At 36.0% G+C, this 23,396-nt stretch overlaps 2 protein-coding genes across 6 annotated transcripts; both read right to left on the bottom strand.

Moving 5' to 3' along the window:
* Positions 1-1,108: 1,108 nt before the first annotated feature.
* cb18h15orf39 (chromosome B18 C15orf39 homolog) lies at positions 1,109-10,152 on the bottom strand. The gene is made up of 4 exons (XM_042744135.1): positions 9,963-10,152; positions 5,458-8,384; positions 2,874-2,910; positions 1,109-1,350 (listed from the first exon to the last, which is right to left on the bottom strand). Exons 2-4 carry the CDS (start codon positions 8,342-8,344, stop codon positions 1,299-1,301), a joined length of 2,976 nt encoding a protein of 991 aa, XP_042600069.1. The 5' UTR covers positions 8,345-8,384; positions 9,963-10,152; the 3' UTR covers positions 1,109-1,298.
* Positions 10,153-16,085: 5,933 nt separating this feature from the next.
* Positions 16,086-23,226, bottom strand: ppcdc (phosphopantothenoylcysteine decarboxylase). Of its 5 annotated transcripts, none has more exons than XM_042744133.1 (6): positions 22,836-23,226; positions 22,086-22,181; positions 21,808-21,936; positions 21,546-21,714; positions 21,207-21,304; positions 16,086-16,517 (listed from the first exon to the last, which is right to left on the bottom strand). In XM_042744133.1, exons 1-5 carry the CDS (start codon positions 22,977-22,979, stop codon positions 21,219-21,221), a joined length of 624 nt encoding a protein of 207 aa, XP_042600067.1. In that variant the 5' UTR covers positions 22,980-23,226; the 3' UTR covers positions 16,086-16,517; positions 21,207-21,218. The 5 variants fall into 5 exon arrangements, with proteins under 5 accessions (XP_042600067.1, XP_042600068.1, XP_042600065.1 ...); XM_042744134.1 differs by having other exon boundaries at positions 21,211-21,304; XM_042744131.1 differs by having other exon boundaries at positions 21,192-21,304; positions 22,836-23,225.
* Between the last annotated feature and the right edge of the window lie 170 nt (positions 23,227-23,396).

The following is a 23,396-nucleotide window of genomic DNA, read 5'->3' as shown; positions in this document are numbered from 1 at the left end:
TATATAACGTGACAGCAGCCAATATAAAAATAATTCTGTAAACAGTTAAACATCTTGCTATACAGCATTCCCTTTCATCCAATTACATAGAAAGCTTAAACATGGTTACGTCACCTGCTGGGAATGTTTACCAACAACTTCACAGTAGCAAATTAAACATTACTGACACCAGAAACACAAGGGAGAGTTGAAACCGAACATACATTGCTTACATACAACATCATGTTATGTCAAGTTTTTGTTGCAAAGAATAATTCAAGACTTTTGACTGCTCATCAATTCAAAGCATATTTACATTTTTGAATAAATTCAGAAACATTAATACCGTCAAGAATCAGTCCTCCACTTTCAACCATCCTTTCTTATAGTCTAAGAGTAGCTCAAGATAGTACTGCCACTCGGGCTCACTATCATATTTGACCTCGAACACCGTTTTCAGTGGGTTTGAATGTGGCTCATGGATGCGCAGCACCACTCCTCTGTACCAGACTTCTGTTTTGTCGTTTTCCTCATACAAATGCCGAATCCTCTTTCCTACCAGGTCAGGATATCTGTTCTCCATGGCCAGATGGGCAGACTGCACAGCGGAGCGCAGGACCCATCTGCGGCAGTGTTTTTTGGAGAGGAACGGACTGAAAGAAAACTCCCTGTCCGTGCGGCGTCTTTTGTGCCGGGATGATTTGTGTTTCTTTTTTCTGTAATGGTCGCTGTCTGTGCGTCTGAACCTTGCCGGAGCTTCCAATGAATCTGTGACCTTCTGGTAGCGGGTGACTCTTCCCCCGTGACTCTTATTGTAGAAGACCTTCCTCAGCTTGAGGACCATGCTGGAGGGCCCTTTGGACAAGCCCTGAGATTCTGCTGAGCTGGATCTGCGGCTCTGAAAAGACAATGAAGTGCTTTCTGTCTCTTCATCGGTGCTATCAGAGGAGAAGTCATCAGAGGTCAAAGGTCTCCCCCAGGCAGAGTTCTCAGGCTCTTCTTGGGTTTCATCTTCGATCTTTACCTCCACACGTGGTCCGCTGTCATTGGAAGCCACAGGAGACACTTCCCATTCATCTCTCTCTAAGGAACTGACGACGCTCCACCTCGCCGGTTCCTCAGTGAACTCCTCCTCTTGTGATGATGAACTGGTCTCCTCTAAAAATGTCCTCTTGGAGGAAATCTTTACTCTGCCTTTCTTTTTCTTTCTCTTCAGGCAAAATTGTTTTTCCAGCTTGTCCACACATGTGGTTTCCGGTGTGAGAGGTCTGGAGGACTCGAGGTAGAATTTTTCAGCGCCGTTGACACAACCGGCTAATTCATCTGAGCTGTCCGTGTTCTCGCTCTTGAACGTTAAGCTGGTTTCTACTCCTGTAGAAAGAAAAGAATTGGAATTTAGTATCAGCATTTCTTGACTGATAAGTGTTAAAGCTGGATTACAATTAAAGAACAATTTGTTATTATTATTATCCAGACTCAGAATGGATTAATGTTGACTAAAGCAGAATAGGGATAGTTTATCATAAAAGTCAGCATTTCCTCAGCCTCATGTTATTCCAAAACTTCATGCCTTTTTTTTTCTCCAACATATACATTAAATAAATAGAAATATTACATATTATCTTTAAATATTTCAATATTCTTTAAAATATATTTTAGCTTCCACAGAAGCAATAAAGTCATATAGGTTTGGAAAGCCATAAAGGTGAGTAAATGACAATTTTAATTTCTGGGTGAACTATCCCTTTATGACATTATTACATTTAAGGATTGCATAGAATGATCATTTATTCAGCTTAATGATCGTAATGTCTAATAAAATTAGACAACCACTCAAAAATAGAATTACTCAAACAATGCAATCACAATTTCAATGCTAGCATAAGGCAAGCCACTTTCATGGACCATGGCATTTTTTTCCATTTTTTTGGAGCTCAACAGAAAAGGGCAGCCAGTATAATGTATTTTGTTTTTCATAAAACATCACAGGCTGAATAAATGATTAAATAAATGTCATTTTTTGGGGTTAATTAGTACTCTGAAGTATTCAAGCATTCACACAGGACATGTTCTTACATTCTGAGATAATGTTGAATTTTGAAAATTTTGGCTGCTGTCTGAATTTTGAAAATGTCACATAGTAAAATGTAGATTTAAAAAAAAAAAAAAAAAAAAAAAAAAAAAAAAAAAAAAACTGTTTCCAGTGTGAACACTACCTGATGATACCTCCAAATGCTTTTAGAAACATTTGTGTGGTAACATGACAGTAGCATCAACAAAAAGTGATCGAACTGGTTACTAATAATAGAAGAAATATTACCTAATCGTTCAATAAGAACAACAGGCCATTTGATGAAACATAATAGGTGAATTTTCAAAAGTGTCAGAAGTTATTTAAAAAGGCTACAAGTCATAGAACACTGCAGAAAGAGCTGGAAACAAAGAAAAAGAAAATAAATGTCTTAAGAAAAAAAAAATCTGCTGCACCTTTAACTAAGTGTGAGTTAACTAAGTTAAATGTTCAAAAGATTAAAAAAAAAACAACTAATTGAGTGCCGTAACTGATGACAGACAGCTGTCAAAATCTGGAGGACTGTAAATAGCACTGCAGGTGAGAAATGCAACGCCACAGCATATGGCAAATCCTTCCATCCTCCACCCGCCTTAGCGCACCTCCAAAAGCACACTAACTTCCTTCCCTGAAATGTATGTCTGAAACTGATATATATCCTAAAGCATATCACTGTTCCGTGCCAGAAAATATCTTATCAGAAACACACCTGCAACAAAACTGCACCAACATGGAACTGTGACTGCATGAGCAGCTCAAAGATTTACAAAGCCCTCTCTACAACAGTCAACAAAAACTATTTGTGATTGGAGAAGGAAGGTACCTGGGCATTTTTTGGACACCATCTGTAGCAGTGGAATCTGCAAAAACAAATGTGTATCAAATCAAAAAAAGTATGACAAAAGTATGATATTTAAAAAAAAAAAAAAAAAAAAAAAAAAACATGAACATTAAGACTACAGGTATGCACCATGTATGGCTGATCTTGATATAAAAAGTAACTCAAATAAACACAATATCAAAATAATTAAAATAACTCGCCTTCCAAAATCATATAGGCTTTTATATTAAAGAATATGAAATGTATAACTTTTAGCATTTATATATAGGCTAAACATACACATAATTTTTTGGGGGATCTAAGACTAAACCTTAATATTGTGGACTGTATAATATTAAGTCTTCTATCGAAAGAATAAACAGAATATGTTGTACAATATCCAAGTTGTACTAAAATCCAACAGATAACACAATAGCTCTGCTTGCTTTAGAAATGTGGAACTGAAACTGAAAGATTACTAAAATTATAACACAAAGTTTCAGTATGCACATTTATCCTTCTAAGTACTATGAAAGTTATTATGGTATTTAACCCCAAATGCCCTCAAGTAATGCTTTTGTGAACATGGAAAGTAATAAGCTTGTAAAATGTCCTCTGTCTTTGTGTGACTGCTTATTTTAAAAGAAACCGGTTACAAAAAAAATGGAACCACAAGTCTGATAGTTATGAGGGTATTCTTGAAATGAATATGCCACAGTACTGTTTTCGAGCAACAAAGATAAAAGTACCATCATCACCATAGTACCAGTCAGATCCAAAATAAACAAATACAAATTGTATTAGAGGTGCCAAAATGTTTTATTAACAATGCAAAAATATTAAAATACTACTACTAGATACTAAATAATATTTCACATAATGTTTCATGTTATGGCCAACAACTAATACATAGTTGATATTACCATCCTGTACTATTTTGTTTATATTTAAACTCTATTTAAAAAAATAAAAAATAAAATCAATTATTTTAAATGCTACAAGAGAATTTAGCACCACAACAGTATAATTTATAAAAAATTAATATTCATTTTGAGATTTCCTAAAGAGTAGAGCCTGGCTGATATGGGTTTTTGGGGGCCGATACTGATGTTAGGGAGTAAAAAACACCGATATCGATATATCGGCCGATATTCTGTGTATATATTATAGTACAGTACCAGTCAAAAGTTTGGACACGTTCCCATTCATGTGTCCCAACTTTTGACTGGTACTATATAGAAAACAGTATATACATAAACAGAATATATACGTATAGGCCTACATGAACACATTTTTTGCAATGATCACTTAAATGTAGTGATCAAACACTTATGATGACGTGACAAAGATATGTAATGGAGGCAGAGCATTTAACAATTTAACAATAAACTTTATTATCCAAAATGAGCCTGACATCAGTGCACTTAACAGTAAATTTTAAGTTTATTCAACTTTATTTTAATTCAATTCCATTCAACTTTATTCTGTTGAAGTTCATTTCACTTCGGAATATTCATTCACGGATTTGGGTTACTGTCTCCACACACAGGTGAAACTTACTAGAGAAGTGTGACATAATATACCTCTGTAAATTGTCTCAAAAATTACATGTCTCACGCACTTTAATGCCCTTTGAATGTAACGTGTACATTCCATTGGAACTGGAATCATGGCGGAATATCATGTGAAATCCACTTCGCAGAGAAAAGACAATGCTTAAATGCTGCTGCTTGAACAAGAGACCTCCTTACTGAAGTGAAAGTGTTGGCTGGTGACACTATCTCATGACGTGGCGGCGGATCTCCACCAAATTCGAGGGATCCCTTCAGCTCGAGGAGCCCTCTCAAATGCCACCCTCCACGTGTCAGTGCCCGATCGTGAATTTAACTGCCTGTAACTCCCAGACCCCGGGGGCTATCGACGCAGGTAGTCTCATTCGAACGGGGGCCTCGAGACATATATTCGATTCGGCATTTGAGAGGGTTTCTCGAGCTGAAGAGATCCCCGAATTTGGTGCGGATTCGCCACGCCGTTACGCAGATATGGCCGTTCAAAGTTTCAAGAGTATTCCATACACTTAAGCTTTAAAGCATTTCATCCAGGTCGCCAGTAGCAAACAATGGAGCGTGATCTGCTGGACAAACTACGTAGTTACACCATTTACAAGCATTTTATCTGCGTTTTATGTTCTGTAAAAAAATAATAATATCGGCAGAATATTTGCCAATACCAATATATCTACGACAGGCTTATATCGGCCAATAAAATCGTCAAAACAATATATCGGACAGGCTCTACTAAACAGTACATTTAACAGTGTGATTACATTTGATTGATTAACTTCAGGTTAATGTTAGTTAGTGACAAAGATAATCTAAATGTAAAAACGGGAACCAGTCCCCCCCTCCAATTAATTATCTAATTCAGTATCACGATATCGACGAATACAATAATAAAAAAAAAAATCATACCGGCCATTAACTGATACAATATAAATATCTTGTGGATGCCTAAGTTAAACTTTTCACACAACAGTTCAACACTTATTAAGTATTATGCTAATAATAATCAATCATCCAGCACTCACCAAGGAACTTGCAGACATTGGCATGGTAGAGAAGGTTAAGGACATCAGGGTATATATCTGGCAGATGTTTAAGGGACAGAAGTCTTCTTAGTTTGGAAGAGAAGGCCTTTCTGTGGAGATGAGTCAGCTGCCTCTCCTCTGTGAGGGTGGTGGGCCTGAGCTCCACTCGATGCTCCTGCAAGACCTGGTCTATGAATGCACCTTGAACCTGAGGAAACAGCACCTCTTTGACCACCAACATGGGAATGAACACCGCACCAGCCCTCATGACATGAGGAAAGGGACATTCGCGGCTTTCAACATACTTTTGAAGTTGAAAGACAACCTTTTTAAGAGCAACCTCCATCTCATCACCTTTCAGCCATACTTCCCTCATTTTCGAGCCCAAGAGACAAGACACCTTCTGATCTTTGCCTGATTCTTGAAGGTCTAGTCTGCATAACCAGTCCCTGAGCTCCTGACATGGGGTTTGATTAACGCAGCAGTATATGAGTCTACAGAGAGACTGATGAAGCTCCATAAACTGATGACGGGCATGTTTGCTGCTACTTATAATTGGCTTGGCCTCCAGTGGAGACTGAGGAACCTCAATGGGTTGGGTTACTGGAGCTTTCAGGACCTCCGGGATGACTATTTTAAAATTGGCCAATTTCAGGCAATGAGGTGGGATTTTAGTGACAGAGAATTTAGTCAACTGAGGAGGCACTGTAGGTGTTGAGGGCAACGTAGGAACTGGAATGTAGTCCATGTTGTCTTTCACTGCAATCTCAGACTTGCATGTGGCTAAAGATTCAGACTTTTCTACTAAGAAAGGATTTCTTTCTTCTTCAAAGTCACTCTTTACTACAACATGACAAGGAAGGGAGTCAGATGTACTTGTGTCTGGCTCCCCTGGCTCTTCTTGCTCTTCTTTGACCTCATAACTCTCCGCCTGATGATTAATCTCCTCAGCAGTGCTTTCTTTAATTTCCGACTGACAAGCCACTTCATCTGGATCCAATTTTTCTTTTTTGATCTTTACAGTCTCTGGCATTTCAACTGGACTGTCACTGTTAGCTGGTGACATTTGGGTGTCTTGTTTCAAGCTGAGGTCACTTTCACCTGAATTTGGTTCTAGATCACAGTTTTGAATTTCCGGCTCTTGTTTAAGCAGTGTCGCCTCTGGCTGTGGATTTGAATTTCCTAGAGAAGACAACATGCCTGTAGCTTCGAAATAAACTTTATAAGGAGCCAAGCTAAAAACCTTATTAATAACTGGCATGAGTGGGGAGGACGGTGACTGAGGCTCATTATCTGACAACTCATGGGTTGAGTCAATCTTTTGCCTTTTACTGGCCATGTCCATTTCAAGTTCCTCTCTGGGCCTTTTAGCTAATACATCTTTGTCCGGTGGATCTGAAACACAATGCCTTATCTTAATTACATCTTCACGGGACTTTGTGGGAAATTCTTTGGAACTGCCTACAAGAAAGCCAGTTTCAGACATCTCTGAGTGTTCAAGGGTAGTGGTGTTACTGAGGCGTCTGTAGTGGGCCGGAAAAGGATGGAAAGCCCCAGTGGTTCCAGACTGTTTGGAAAACTCCCAAGGGGAGTCGGGTGTCTGCACCCTTCGTATGGAGAAATCAAGTGGACGCTCTGATTGATGCACAGAGAAAGGTGGGTGTGGCCTATCATGCATGGGTGCTTGGTTACTATTAAAATGCACCCTATACGATTGATAAGTAGGATATTTTTGAATTATTGGATGGTGTGGGGGTACAACAGAGCAGGACGGTGACATCAAGTCAGCTCGAGGGGAATGGAACTGACCCATGTGATGATGCTGACCATGCTCATCTGTAATAACATTGTGATCGGCTTGGTAAGCCTCATGGTGATTCTGAGGGTAATAGACAGTGGGACATGGAGGCATTGGTGTGTATTTAGATATGCGAGGAAGTTCCTGATATACTTTTGAAGGAACTCCATGGTGTGCCAATGCCCTTGAGTCATAAGTGTGGGGAAGACCCTTGTATATCTGTGGGGGAATTGGGGCACGTTGGCAGTACTCTGGTGTGGAACCAATAAATTGATGTGCAGTGTTGTAAGAATAGCTTGGTTGCATTAAAGAAAGTGACCTCCTGGGTTCGTTTGATCTAATACCATGGTAACTCTCAGTCTTCCCATCTTTTATAACCTCCGTGCCATGCTCTAACTGCAAAACCCTCTGTTGTGCAAATGCCTCCTGGCCCTTTTTATGCAGGTAAGCCAGGCGGCTAAAATGAGCAGCCCATTCTTCATCATATATGCGAGGGGACATCCTTTGTGGTCCATGTTCCACACCATAGTGCCCTGCGGTGCATCCACGCTCAGTGCAGCAGGGGCTATGACCATATACCGGTTTTGGAATAGCCAACCCAACACAGCTTTCTGCATCTGATCCTCCATTGTGACCCTTGGGAACTGGCACTGGAGAGATGACTCCAGCCGCCCTGGGACTGTGCTGTCTGGGACTGCTAGCATAATAGGCCAACCTTTGCTTGGCTGCCAACTCTTGCGGTACAGCACAGCGTCCACCACCAGCATCCACAGGGAAGGACACTTTATCAGGCCTGTAAATGGTTCGAACTGGAACTGACCCCTCGGCGGCCGATGAGTGAATCCCCGGGCTCGGCCCATTTCTCATGCAAGTTTTTGAAGGGCCCCATGGAGAAGGAAAGTCAAGAGTGTCTTGTCCACCAAAAGCATATGGGAAATAAGCTCTGCTGATTGGTAGAGCTTTGTCATGGGAATAGTGTGGTAGGCTGTCAGCTTTAGGGAGCCCCGTGGGGACTACAGTGCCCATGGCACCTTCCATATTACTTTGAACTACAGGGTCGATACAGCTCCGTCCCTGCTTACTGCTCATCTTGGACTCCCGACTCTGGCTTGACCCAGCTAAATCAGAGCTAAACAAGAAAATAGGAACAAAACAGTTCTTGAGTGTATATGTTAAGGTTATTAGGGTTATCAATGCTGTACAATCATTTGGATAAAACATTAATACAAACAGTCACTCAGCTTCACCTCTGTGGTTATATTTATCTACTTAGCAATAACTTCCTTTCGGTGGTTGTCAAAACACAGTCTCCTGACTTTACAGTTTTTTATTCTATTTCCACAAATATCATGTGACAGGTTCCTTCAAACATTAGGAAGAAATGTGTGAGCGGTAACCACAACAAGAAAAAGCTGGCACTTTTCTGCTTCACAACAGGGGGTGCACCTTACTTCCTTTGCGTGCAAGAGCATCTTGCAGTTTGGCAAAATACAGTTAATCAGGTGTGAATATGTACAAATGTTCCCAATGTTACATGCATTTTGAATTCAAGTATGACAGAGGAAATACTAAAAAAGATCATATATTATAATAATAATAATTTATTATACACACACTCATATATGTTTTAATCTTTTTTTCTCCCCAAATCAACTACTCTTACTGGACTTTTACTATTAATAACATGGTTTTGTATTTTAGTTATGCATTTTGACATACATTTTTTTTTTATCTTTATATTTTTATAATATAAAAAGTTATATAAAATGAAACTTATTAATTGTACATTTTTATAAAACTCAATCTATACAGCATTTTAAATGTGTTCACATAGAGGAGAGTTGTACTCATTCCCTCCTGTGATGTTCCCTAATGAGCAAAGAGAGCATAATGATGCTCACAGGAGGGCAACACTAGGCTTGACAGTCGCAGTGAAGGTGGATTTAAGTGGTTTATCAGTGGTGAAGACAGCCAGCCCCCAGATGAGGCGACCCAGAGGTATAAAAGTGATGAAACAACCTCCAACATCTTTCAGCATACTGTGGGCTGCGTGTCAAAACCTAGTGACCTGCCTTCCTAGTCAGCAGCATCATAGACGTATGGAACACTTGGAACGCGCCCAAATATGCTGCACGTGCCTATGATGCCATTGCAACACAAGAAGAGTCATGTCTGTTAAAAACCGAAACTTCTTAACAGTTATCAAATGTTATCAAAAGTATACATTAACATTATACAGCGTGACGCACACATCGTTATTACACGATGGTAAATTGAGGACAATACTATTTTGTGTGCGCGAAGCGAATATGCAAATTCACTAATGCAAATCTGCATTAAGAAAAAATACCATTTGGGGGACGTTTTGAGTATTTTGGTAAACTTCCGTCAACATTAACCTTAGCTAAATATGTTTATTACACAATACTATATACTGTGGTGAAACCAAAGCGACAAAGCCTCCCGAGCACGGGATATCGTAATTCAACATACATTTAAATAAACTATGTAAACAATGTAAAAACTATGTTTTTAACACAGTACACCGCTGTTACTGAATCGTGGTACTCCAAAGAGAAACTTTAAATCCGTGCCAAATACAGTTGTCAACTTTCATCTCTGTATTGATCATGTTCGAATCTCTTCGTCAACACGCTTACGTTCTAATAATCCTTTAAAAAAAACTTGTTTATGCGTGAACACTCACCTCACGCACTGAGATTCCTATCCGACCGCACCAATCCATGACCACTGAAACACCCCAAAGTATAACCCAAACAGTCTGGAAGCGGATGAGGTGTTGTAGCAGAGAGTACAGAGGCATGCTTTAACGCCTCTGCTTATTTTCCGAAAGGTTGTTTCATACTGCCAGCAGAAGTTTGTCGGAGGCACCACGTCTAGCCAATCGGAGGGCTACAATGAAAAGAGGGCGGGGCTTTAACGCACAAGCGGCAGCAGTTAAACCAAGCGTGAGAGGTACATTCGTTACATGAACATGAAACATTTTAACTTAAACGAATTTCGTTTTAATCCGCATGGTATAGTATAGTATATTTTATTGTGTAGAAAAGCCTGGAAACAGTATGAATGAAATCAGGAAATTGGTCTCATTTAGGCTTCAGGCCTCTATGATTTATAGCCTACTGCATGTTTCACTTCAGCAGCTTTACTGCACCAGTCACCAAGCAGTACAGTGATTCAAGTGAAGCACCCAACTGCACATTGTTTATACAGGTTGAAAAGAGATTTGGAAGTGTGTTTGTTAGATGATCTGCAGGAATCTCGGTTTTGTTGTTTTTAACCAATTAGGTCCGACTTGGCGTCAAGACGAGATTCTTTTGAAAACCATTGTAACAAATTTACAAACCATTGTATATTTTAGTGCAAGTCAAACATAAACGAAATGCAGTTTAAATGTTAGTTTTTTCTGTTTCATTAGATTTTGCCTTTGTTGCACTGCATAAAAGAAGCAGAGTTTTAGAGAACATAGCCTAAATAATTTACTATTACAAAAAGTTACTAAGAGGTCCCAAAATCTGTGAAAAAAAAAATAAAATTCTGTTTTACATTATATTCTTATTTAAATCAGCATTTTTTTTTTTCAGAAAAGAGCATATGATCAGCAAAACAAATTGAGTGCAAATTTTAACTGGAAAATTAGCATTACTTTTCAGAATGACTTGGTATTCAGTTTCACACTTGGTTTTAACTCAACTAAAATAAATTTGAACTGAAAAAAATGCAAAATATAATTTTATCTTTATTTATTTTATTTAATAAAAAACTTATTAACTTTTTTTATAAAATATTTGTTTTACATTATTTGAAATCCCAAATCTATCTTCCAGTTTTAAATAATAATTTAAAATGATCTCTGATTGCTGTAGGCTATATTTCTTGCTACCCTGGGAAATATTGTAAAAGTGCTGCAGACTGATTGCTAGTAGTGCTGTCAAACAATTAATCGCAATGAATCGCATCCAAAATAAAAGTTTTTGTTTACATAATATATGTATGTGTACCATGTTTATTTTTTTATGTATATAAAAATACACACACATTCAATATATATATTGTAAGTATTTACGTGTATATACATTTTTATATTTATATTATTATATTTTATATTATATATAAATATATATAATATAAACATAATTTTTCTTAAATATATACATGCATGTGTTTGTATTTATATATACATAATAAATGTACATTGTACACACTTGTATTATGTAAACAAAAACTTTTATTTTGGATGTGATTAATCGTGATTAATCATTTGACAGCACTACTATTTAGTGATTTACATTCACTACAATGGTGTAAATAAACATTGGGTTTTAACAGGAAACAGTGTACTAATTTAAAAAAAAAAAAGTTGTTACTGCTATAAAATAGCATCTTAACAGCCATGAGCTACAAACATATCCTGTAGGCCTATATGTGGTTTGTGATGCTTGAAAAGCCCATTCACCCATCTCTGTGTGGAAATATCACCAACTGTCAGTTTTTGAGCTGACATGAAAATCTCATGATAGCAAAACCTTGCCTTGGTTGCTCAGCTGAAAAAGGAAATGTACTTAGACAAACTGGACTCCTTTGTCAAGCTTCTCAAAGCCATTATGTCACTCATGGAGGAGTCAAAGTACCAGTCGGTATACTTGGGATTGACATAGAAACTCACCAACACCTCTGACCATCACATTTTGTTGTCTGTTCTTCTTTGCAAAACAATATTGAAAACCCAGTTCCAGAAATAATAACTTTATTTATAACTTTATTTCAACACTTATTTTGTCAATTAACACTTTTTTTTAACAACAGATGCAGAAACTGAACTTGTGTGACATGAGAGTTTGTGTGAAAAATGTAGTGAAATGCCAAATCAGACTTTATTTGTAGAGACAACAAAGCTGTGATGCCTGGAGAACATTATACCATCACACTTGAAACTCGCGCTTACATACAGTTTTCAAATACAGATCTCATTACAAGTGCTTTCCTCAGTTTTTCTTTTTAGCATCTCCCCTAATCAGGTTAGACACCATATTGAATTCTGACACGGAAGAAAAGAGGTTGTTGAATAAAGTAATTATTTTTGCTTTCTTTGCGCACAAAAAGTACTCTCGTAGCTCCATAAATTTAAATGGTTACTCCATCCCAAAATTAACATTTTGTCATTAATCACTTACCCCCATGTCTTTCCAAACCTGTAAAAGCTTTGTTCATCTTCACAACACAATTTAAGATATTTTGGATGAAAACCGGGAGGCTTGTGACTGTTCTGTAGGCTGCCAAATAAATAACAGTGTCAAGGTCCAGGAAAGTATGAAAAGCATCGTCAGAATAGTCCAATTGTGTTCCGAAGATGAACAAAGCTTTTACGGGTTTGGAACGACATGGGGGTAAGTGATTAATGATAAAATTTTCATTTTGTGATGGAGTAACCCTTTAAGGTCGACCCACTGATGTGACTATTTTAATATCCGTACTACGTTTCTGGCCTTGAACATGGTAGTTGCAGGGTCAGAAAGCTCTCAGATTTCATCAAAAAATATCTTAATTTGTGCTCTGAAGATGAACTAAGGTCTTACAAGTTTTGGACGACATGAGTCTTGTTTTATTCCTGTCAAAAATTAAATATGGCGCTACCCTGAGTAAGATCTATACTTCTGCCACAGTTACTTCATTAATCTGCTAGCTTGGTTTTAATAGTGGCATTCTGCTAATCAGATCAAAAAATCTTGCTTTCAACAAAATATGGAATATACTTGTATAATACCTTCATGGCATTAGAAACCGGTACATGTAAAACATTGATAAACCTTTAGTAAATAGTGGACTTATAATATCCTGGCCTATACACTTGCTCTACAATATTATACATAAGTATTAATAAAAACACACCATATGAGTAATCTATTTAATGTGTGGAATTATAATTATAAACCCATAATTATTATGAAGGGGTGTGTTTGTTTGTATACTTCATTCCATTTAAGGCAGCTGTTTGGTTTATGTAACGTACTACTTGCAAGATCACTACGCCTCATTAGTCTAACTGGTAATGCAGATTAAGTTTAGAGATTATACGTTTATGCAGATTATACATTAAATTTTTTCACTTTGAGGCTTGTATGGAATGGTGACTAACCTCATGACTTTATATCTGATGTTAGATCTGCTCTGCCGGATTTGTGTTTGTTCAGTAAACTACTGTTAGTGCAAAAGTCAATATTGAGAAGAAAAGAAAAATGCAGAGAAATACATTAATGGCAAAATAAAGCAGATGATGCAACACTCTCTAACAGGTCTTTGTGTTTCATCTTAGAAGTGATCTAAAAACATATTTATACTCTTCTGAACACTGATATCCTTCCACATTTCTGTGTAGAGGAATGTAATACTTCCCTTTTTATCTGTCCTGAGACACACATGTATCCAGTCATCCTGCTTATCCTGCCAAAATTTAGAACAATAGATCATGCTGACCTAAAAGAATGTTGAACTAAGCATGAAATAATAAATATGAAACAGGAAATCAAGTTTCACGATTCTCCCATGACCAGGAATGACACAACAATGCCTTAAAGAGTAATCTTCAAACCGACACAACCAAAAGGTTCAAGAGTCGAACACTTGTGTATCACCATAAACTAGAGAAGTCGTAACTAAGTGCAGAGGCTTACTGCTCATGTTTTCCTTCACAAAGTTACTGAGTTGCAACCAGCCCCTTCACCCCCTGTTAGGACTCATAACAGTGCTGATAGGTAGTCCAAACATTGCCGGCAGCAATGATAATACCGTTTCAATGTTTACACTGAAGGGTTCTCGCTTATCGGGAAGTTGGTGAAGCTAGAGAAAAAAGGGGAGGTTTATGTTCATCTACAGTCAAACTGATTGGACTATGAAATTTAATAGTCATTCTTATTCAAAATGCACAAAAAGTGCCTTAACTAAAGGTTAGTGTGTTTGTGTGTGTGCACTGGATAAACACTGTTTTGTATTAAAATAACATAAAAATAAAAAATGTTGCGCATTCATCACTTTAAAAGAACTCGTTATACTCTGCTAAAATGTGGGTAGAGGAATCCAGAAAATTGTGAAAGTGCATCGTCACATTAATTTTATAATACTGCTGTTGTTTTGTGTGTTGAGCTTTATTTTTTTCTTAAACATATGCTTAAAAATATGTTTCACTCTCAGAAATAAAGGCACAATAGCTGTCACTGGAGTGGAAAGGGGTATGTATTCTTTAGGTACTACTATGTAACTTTGAGGTACTAATATGCACCTTATAGGGGTAAATAAGGTACAAAGGTTTACCTTCTGAAAGGGCACTGCCCCAGTGACAACTTTTGTACTTTTTTTCTTTTTCTTTCTTTTTTCTGAAAGTGTAGCCTTATGTTTGACTTTTGGAAAGTAGTTACAATTGAATACTTTACAATCTAACAAGTATTCTCTCTTAAAGGGACAGATCACCCCAAAATGAAACTTCTGTCATCATTTAGTTAAACTCGTGTCTTTACAAACATGTATGACTTTATTTTCTTCTGTGGAACACAATATAAGATACTGAAAAATGTTTAAAATGTTTTAAGTCTGTGCAATGAAAGGCAATGAGGTCCTATGCAGTTTTTCTTAAGGGTACAAAAAGTTTTCTGAATAATTATATAATGCATTGCTAATAGGTTTATGCACTTTCAATCCATCTAGATATGTAAGAGATCTGCTGAAAATACTTGATTCTCACCATCCTTCAGAAAGATTCCAGCTATTTAAAAACAGAATTTGACATCTTAATAAGAATAAGTGTATAAAATGTCACATCTTCAGTGACTGTTAGAACTGATGGAAGGAACAAAGGTCAAGAGCTTTGCTGTCAATATGCGTGCTAGTATCAAAGATATTGTATCATCTTGTACAATAAGTGGTTAAGGGCAAACATGCATGGCCAATAACTTCTGCATCACTTCCTCTAATTATAGAAACCCTTATAAAAATTGCTCTCTGTAATCACAGAATGATGTCTTAAATATCTGACCCAGATAAGCAAAAGTAAATATTGTTTGGAAGGACAAAGTTGCTTTAATTCATCACCTCACACACATAAATGAGGTACATCAGTTATGCATTTACTTAAACTATCACACACAACCATTTACTAAAGAGCAAACACTTTGACTATAATAGATGAGTATAAATGATTTACATACCCTCTTCAAATTTAAAGGGATTGTTCATTTGGAAAATACATGTCCTGTCATCATTTACTCACCCACGTGTCTTTCCAAACTTGTATGACTTAATTTCTTCTATGGAACACAAAAGAAGATATTTTGAGGAATATTTAAGCTGTTTTGTTCATATAATAGCAAAAAAAAAAAAAAAAAAACTATCCCTTTAAGAAACAACAGCTCTATTTTTACACTTTAATATGAGAAAGGGCTAATCTAAAGGATTCTTCAAATCTGATTATTTTTTTTCCAAGGAATCTCTGCATTTCAGGTTTGACGCAACACAGATGGCAGAGATAAAGTATTCCAGCTGTCTGTTGTTTGTTGAAGCCTGTCGTCTTGCTTGAGTTAATGCCTGGCCATAATTGGTACAGGAGGCCAGAACTAGGTCATTTATTATCTGAATCTATGTTGTATGTTTATTTCATAATAACTGATATCTGGAGTGAATCAGATTCATGCACACAAAACATTTTTCATCACTACTGTAAAGTAGGTCTATTGTAACTGGTATACATTATTTATTTATTTATTTTATTTTGTTTATTTCTGAAAAAAAAAACATGACAGTTGAGAAAAATGTTCCAGGTGCCAAAATTAGACTTTATTTGTTAAGACAACAAAGACAAGATGCCTGCAAAATATAGTAAGAGAGACTGATTGAGAGTGATACATGTATAATCGTTGGACCAAAAAGTATTATATATGAAAAACACACCATATATACTGATGCATCTTTAATCATTGAGTAAATTGTGGACTTACAATATTATATAAGAAGAATACCCCATAAACGATACAGTAAATCTGTCAACAGTGTCTAATCTTTTGTCTGGCGAGATTGCATCTACATAGCCTAGAGTTGATGTCTTCTGTAAGACCCCCTGTTCCCCAAGGGATGGTCTTTCCTCAGAAGCAGAGTCTCTACAGGATTTCCTACAATGCCTTGTGCTTCCAGTTTCCATGGTGTTATGCATTAATGCCGATCAACAGATGGCACCAGGAGTTCTTTATATAAAAGCCTATAAGAGAAGATGAAAACAAGTCAGTTCCCAGCTAACAAAAATATGTCCTACGAATGTTTTGGTAACATTCCTGATGAGTTATCAAAATGTTATTTCTGAATGTTCACAACATCATTTTTCTTCATTATATACAAACGTTATGGGAAAGTTGCATTTTATCACTTTGCAAACATTATGGGAATGTTACTTTTGAATGATCTCATTTAAACATTTAAAAACAATTACACAAATGTCGAACTAAAACATTAGAACATGATTAAAGACCAGATATGTTTGGAATGAACATCATTTCTAACATTATTGAAGACAACATTATCGGAAAAACAATTGTTTATACCTTTAAGAGATGCTTTAGACAAAGTTCTGAGAATATTTTCTATTAGTGGTTTTCTCACACCTGTACTCTGACGTTTTGTGTTCATATTGTTCTAAAGTATTTTGATTGTATTTTGAAGTATTTAGTTTGCCATTGTGTCTAAACAGTCCAAACAGTTCAGGAAGGGAACAATATTCAGAGAGAGAACAAAGGTTGTGTAATAACTATGGTAGATAAAGGAAAAAGGAAGCCAAGGCATGAGTGCTTCCAGTTAATGTGATGGTTGTGAAAAATTAAACCAGTTCTGGGGAGGGGGGGTGCGGGGTGAGATGAGTTTTGTTGTTTTTAATTCTCAAAAATATGCACAATAACCCTGAAGTTCTTAATGTGACTCTTGTAGGAGGTTGTAATGTTTGATGCCTTAATCATATTTTTATTTCACTGAAATATAAGCTGTAAGGTGTTTTGCAGTAACATATCTTAAAAATAACCATCTCCGGACAAGGAAGAAAACAACAGAAAATAGCAACAGTTAGGAGATAGCAAAGATCAATGGTTGCAACTTTCTGCAGGCACATCTTAAAGGAATAGCTCACCCCAAAATGAAAATTTGCTGAAAATTTAATTACCCTCAAGCCATCTAAGATATTGATGAGTTTGTTTCTCCTTCATATTTAGAGAAATTTAACATTAAATCACCACGGTCACCAATAGATCCTCTGAAACAAACTTATCTATCTTCAGTGGCTTGAGGAAGTGAATTTTCATTTTCGGGTAACCAATAGTTTCTTTATATAGTAATACATTTAACTGAATGCATTATAAATGGTAAATTTATAAATAACATGAACCTAGATTTATAAATGCTGTTAAAAATGGTTACTACTTAGTTTACGATACCTAACACATAATCCCATTTTATTCTCAAATGTTTCCTGCTGTTGGTTCACAGCTGTACCTTTTTAGCAGCAGCGGCAGCAGCAATCGTGCTAGTTTGCATATGTTTACTTTAACCGTGTGATATGTTTAGTATGAGTGATGAAACCGTGCCAGCTCAGGAGCTACAGTCAGGAGCCATGAGTTCACTCAGCTGTAGAGTTACATCAGCCATGTCTGTATTACCTTTCAGCTACCTGGGGAAGAAGCACCAGGGGCCTGTCAGGATCCCCAAAGGACTACAAGCAGGAAATGTGACAAGTGTTTACTCAACCTTAGTGACACCTCCAACATCAAGCAATCTGTTGGGGTACACCTGAGCCCCGTGTGTGCATGCCAGTCCTTTGTGTGTGCAGTTTAAAATCATAAATTAGATTTTCTATGATGATGAAACGTAAGGTACAGGCATGGACAAAAACTGTTCATTAGATTACTATAAAACCATTTTTTTTTTTGCTCTAAGTCTTCAAAAGCAGTGGACGTAATTGCACCAGAATTGTGCAATATTTTAGTTCTTGATCTTTCGCAATATATTTCCCATGTAGTTTCCTGTCACTCCTCCACAAAATGCATTTCAGTGAACTGGCCTTGACAAACACAGATCAGTGCCGTCTAAAGCCCACATGTGACTAAGAATATTTCACTCTCATTTAGCATGCCAAGAGATAGGAGCCTCCTCCACATTACACTCAGTTGATTTCACTCTTCCAGCACCTGCTCGATAAACGTTTCCCCTCCTGCCGGAGAGCCTGTTTTTAAAGTCTGGCTTGGCAGCCAATGACAAGAGGACACCACATCAGACTGGGGACTGTGTGTAAAACAGCGCTGACTACATCTGATGACAACACCTCAGCTGCTTTGCTAAACAAATAAGGATGAACAAGTGTTTTCATTAAATGTTAAAATTTAATGTGCCAGTGTATGCATCATCTCCCATGATGGCTGTTTGACTGACCCAACAGCTACTGATTCTTTCATATGACATGATTTAGCATGTTTAGTAATTCATTTCTATATTTTGACTTCAGACCATCTATTGAAAATAATATTTAGTATTTTCACTTTCCCAAATTGTGGTATGTGTTAAGGTGTACATTGTCACAATGGAAACATTTTTATTAAATAGCCTTTTTTCCATATATATATATATGCATGTTCTGGTGTGATTTTAACAGGTCCAATGAAAGTTGTTTTTGAACAATGAGTCTCAAACAGTTTCACGGATTGTATAAATGTTCACATAAGCTGTTTATCCCTAAACACACATTAGCAGGATGTTATCAATTCTTTTAAACTGCAGTGACATACAGTAGGTACACCCTTTGTTCTATCTCCAGTGTCAGGCATTTGTGTTGAATAGAATTTTATAAATCTTTAGCATTGAGGAAAAGACATAAAAAGCAAAGATTTCGGGATGAGAGAAAAGACTGAATAGGTAAACAAGAACCATAAAGGCTATATGCCATATAGGTGCAACCTATACATACAAATGAATGTCTTTGATTTAACATTTAAAATGTTTCAAATACCGACTAAAATTAATTTCTGATTATAATCTGGTGTGCTTCCCATTACACTCATTTCTATAATTTTTCCTCTGAAAACTCCATTAAATGCTGGCATGATGTTACTAGCAGCAATACTGGGGACAGTGATTCTTTGTTATAAAAAATGTGTACACAGATACTAAATTAACTAAAAGTATGACTCAGGTTTTAGGAAGTGCAAAACTGAATTTCTCCTTTAAAACTTCTACTTTGTTACAGAGGGGAACTTGATAGTCAGGGGAGATGACATAGCTCAAAATGTTATATTTTAGGAAATGTAACATTTCAACACTTTAAGAAATAAGAAGAAATATTTAAGACAGAAATAAACAGTATTGCTACTTTATCCTTTAAACCTAGATTTAATAAAATCTTTAAAATCTTACTACCATACTCTATTATCCCAGATTCTCTTCAGATTAAACTTTCCTCTTTGTTTAAACTTAAAATATCTGAGTACTGTTAAAATCTTGTACATATTTGTAGCACAGATTAACAGGTGTCAAATCATGCTTGAAGAGGAATCAGGAAAACTTCAGCCAGAAAATGCTTCATGGTGATACTTTACTGAAGGGTGCCAAAAAAACAAACATATATATATCTATGCTTGTGCTGTTATATCTTAGCCAAATGAGAATCAAGGTGGTTAACCACATATGATTAACAGATGGAACACATTTCTAACGGTAACCTGCAACAGGATATGTACCTGAACAAAACAAGATATTTGGAGGTGTTAAGTGTATTAGTATCTTCTAGCACAACCAGAGACTATTTTCATGAAAATCTCTTGCTGCTGTTATGGTTAGAGGCCCCTCACTCAACCTCTGAGGCCCACACTGGGTGAAAGAACACACATTCACAATCATGTCAAAATAAAGACTTCTAACATTTAAAACAGTTAAATTATCAAGTAAACCTCACCAAACATAAATATGTTTTCCTGTAAAATATTCTACTATTATATGCTATTTGTCTTCTTATTTGCCATAAGCATTACATGACTTTTGTGCACATTAATCTGATGCCATTAGCTAACAACAGACTGTGGCAATCCTCTGATCATTTATCATAATTAGTTTCAAAATAAGGATTAGCTACCAGGGCAGATCCAAAGATTAAACAACAGTGACATTTAACTATGCTGATATGTGACACTTTATTATGAGGAACATTTTCAATATTGAATATAATTTAGTAATTTATTTGAAATTACTATGTAAAAATAAATGGATATAATGAATACAACCATTAACAATAACCAATAACAGAAAAATAATGTTTGTTTGTTTTTTCTTAACATTGAAACGTATAATTGAAAAACACTAAAATATGAAACATTTTACATATCATAAACACCTTAAATTGTCTTTATTGATTGTGCAGATAACTATGAAAGCCCGTTTCTGCAACGAAAAAATAAAACAATTAAAAGGGTAATTGCGTCTTCACAGTTTAGACTTTGTTTCTCACAATTCTAAGATGTAAAAAGATGTATACTAGCAATTCTGAAAAAAGTCAGATTTGTCAGAATTTTGACTTTTAAGAATTGTAAGATGGAAACTAACACTTGTAGCTAACTCTGGCTTGTTTACAGCAAGTAACTTGTTTGTTGATCAATGAGCATTGTCCCTATCAAATAAAAAAAAAAATAAAAAAAAAAAAATAATTGCACAATTCTGACTAATTTCATTCACAATTCTGACTTTTTTCTTAGAATTGCAAGTTTATAACTAACAATTCTGAGATTCTATCTTACAATTTAGAAAAAAAAAGTCAGAAGTGTGAGTTATAAAATTCCATTTATTATTTTTTTTATTCTGGAAATATTGTTTTTTAGCTTTTATTAAAAAATGGGCTTCCGTAGATAACCTTGTGTCTCTTTACCCACTGGTATGTTTAGTCCGAGGTCATTCGGGATGTTTCTGGATTATATTGTTTGACAGTTTCAACAATAGTTGAAACCTCTGCCATGGCGCCTTTACCTGTGAAGACAGCAAGACTGGAATGTAAGACGAGCCAAAACACAAGAAACATTAATTCATTAAGTCCTTCTTTGATCAAGGAGCATGCTTATCAAAGCCTGTCAGATTCCATCTGTTTGATCTTCAGTTAACGAATAATGCATGAGTGATTTCACACATGAATGAGAATTTTTTTATCTGTTCCATTTTCCCTTATCAATGCAATAGCCTCATAAAAGCCATACACTTTCTTAGAAGATACCTTCATCTCCACAGACTAGTTTTTTGGCAATGCATGGTATCTCAACGTAGCCAAAGCTTTTAAGCATGGCCACTTGCTGTGCAGTGATAGGGTGCTGCCACATGGCTGTGTTCATAGCAGGACAGAAGAGCAGAGGACGGCTGGAGTCCCAGGCCCGCACCACACATGTCTGTCATCAACAAAATGGATAAACACATGTATAAAATGTATAAAAGCAAATCCATACAAAATGCCACAACAATGTAATAAATACATGACCTACCAGGAGGTTGTCACATATTCCACTGGCAATTTTACCAAGTGTGTTGGCATCAAGTGGAGCGATTACTAGCAGATCTGCCCAACGTCTAAGTTCGATATGAAGCACAGGGTCAGAGCGCTCTGTCCACATCTAGCATAGAAATATAAAGAAAACCCTTCATATCGTCTATGAAAAATGCTACCAATCTGGCTACTGATATAACGTCACAACAGAAAACAATACTATGTTGTTCTCTGAATAGTGAAGATGCATTGCTTCCTCATCAGGGCTGTTCTTACCTCCCACTCATTCTTATCTGTGTACACACGGACAGGGACTTCAATCATATCGTAAAAATGAGTGGCATGGTCTGTAGTGACCACACGGACATCAACCTAGAGAACAGAACAGAAAAAATGAGGTGTTCACCCCCTAAAACATATCTTTAAACATAGCTTTTAACCTTGATGCAAATTTCACCCAGATTTCAAATAATTAAAAATTCACAATAACAAATGAACAGGACAAAAAACTTAAAGTAAAGATAAATATATGAAGATAATTTATATATATATATATATATATATATATATATATATATATATATATATATATATATATATATATATATATATATATATATATATTTTTTTTTTTTTATATATATTTATTTAGTTATTTATTTAAACAAACAAATAAATAAATGTACTCAAGGAAAAAAACTATTAATTTTTTATATCTTCTATTTTATTAAGATGCAAGATGCAACAGCCACTTAAACCAAAATACATTATTTAAAATGATTAAAATGATATAAAAATAACCCCTATGTTAACTTAAATAAGAACTAAACATACAAACTCTTAAAAGAGAACTAGCATAATTTACATCTGTAAAAAGTTTACTTTCTATTCTATAAATTAAAATATAGTCATATCATATATGAAAAACTTTCTATGTTACAACAAATACCACAACCTAGTGGATAAATGTGTGAAATGACAGTGACATTGGCAGAAACGCTCTAAAATTAGATATAATATACTTACACCTGGAATCTCGAGTAGTTGTGTTACCAACAAAGGCGCCTTGAGTGCAGCTACACTACCAGTCAAACCAACTAGAACATTAAATTTTTTACTATTTGTTTGCAAGTCCAGTTGTTTATGATCAGATTCAGAATTCTGCTGCATCGTAAAAACATAAAACTTAATCTAGTTAACTATACAAGACTTTTTATCCTTGGTGAATTTCCCCTGTCTAAAGTATTTCGCTTGTAAGGTATGATATTTGTATCATTCATATATGAAATGTATTTCGAGATGAATTTTATTGGACAGTTAAACTGCACATTTAAGTAGCAGTAAGTCTAGAGTCTGTTCAGTCTTCGCTCATTCTTCACGTTTTGTCTACTTCCGTAAACACTGGAGCTGTTACAAACTTCGTCACAGCGCCGTCGCTGGCTGGAAGTACCGAGTAAAATGACATATGAAGCCGTCAAACATATAATATTCCTACATATAATACGCATTTATTTGTGAGAATGAAATATAATTTGAACTTCATTTAAAAAAATATAATTCCCAGTGACGAATTGTGCTACTCATAAT

This window comes from Cyprinus carpio, chromosome B18 (genome assembly GCF_018340385.1).
Source record: "Cyprinus carpio isolate SPL01 chromosome B18, ASM1834038v1, whole genome shotgun sequence".
NCBI classification, from domain to species: domain Eukaryota; kingdom Metazoa; phylum Chordata; class Actinopteri; order Cypriniformes; family Cyprinidae; genus Cyprinus; species Cyprinus carpio.
The sequence above is the reverse complement of the archived record's forward strand: the minus strand, read 5'-3'. Positions and strand labels throughout refer to the sequence as shown.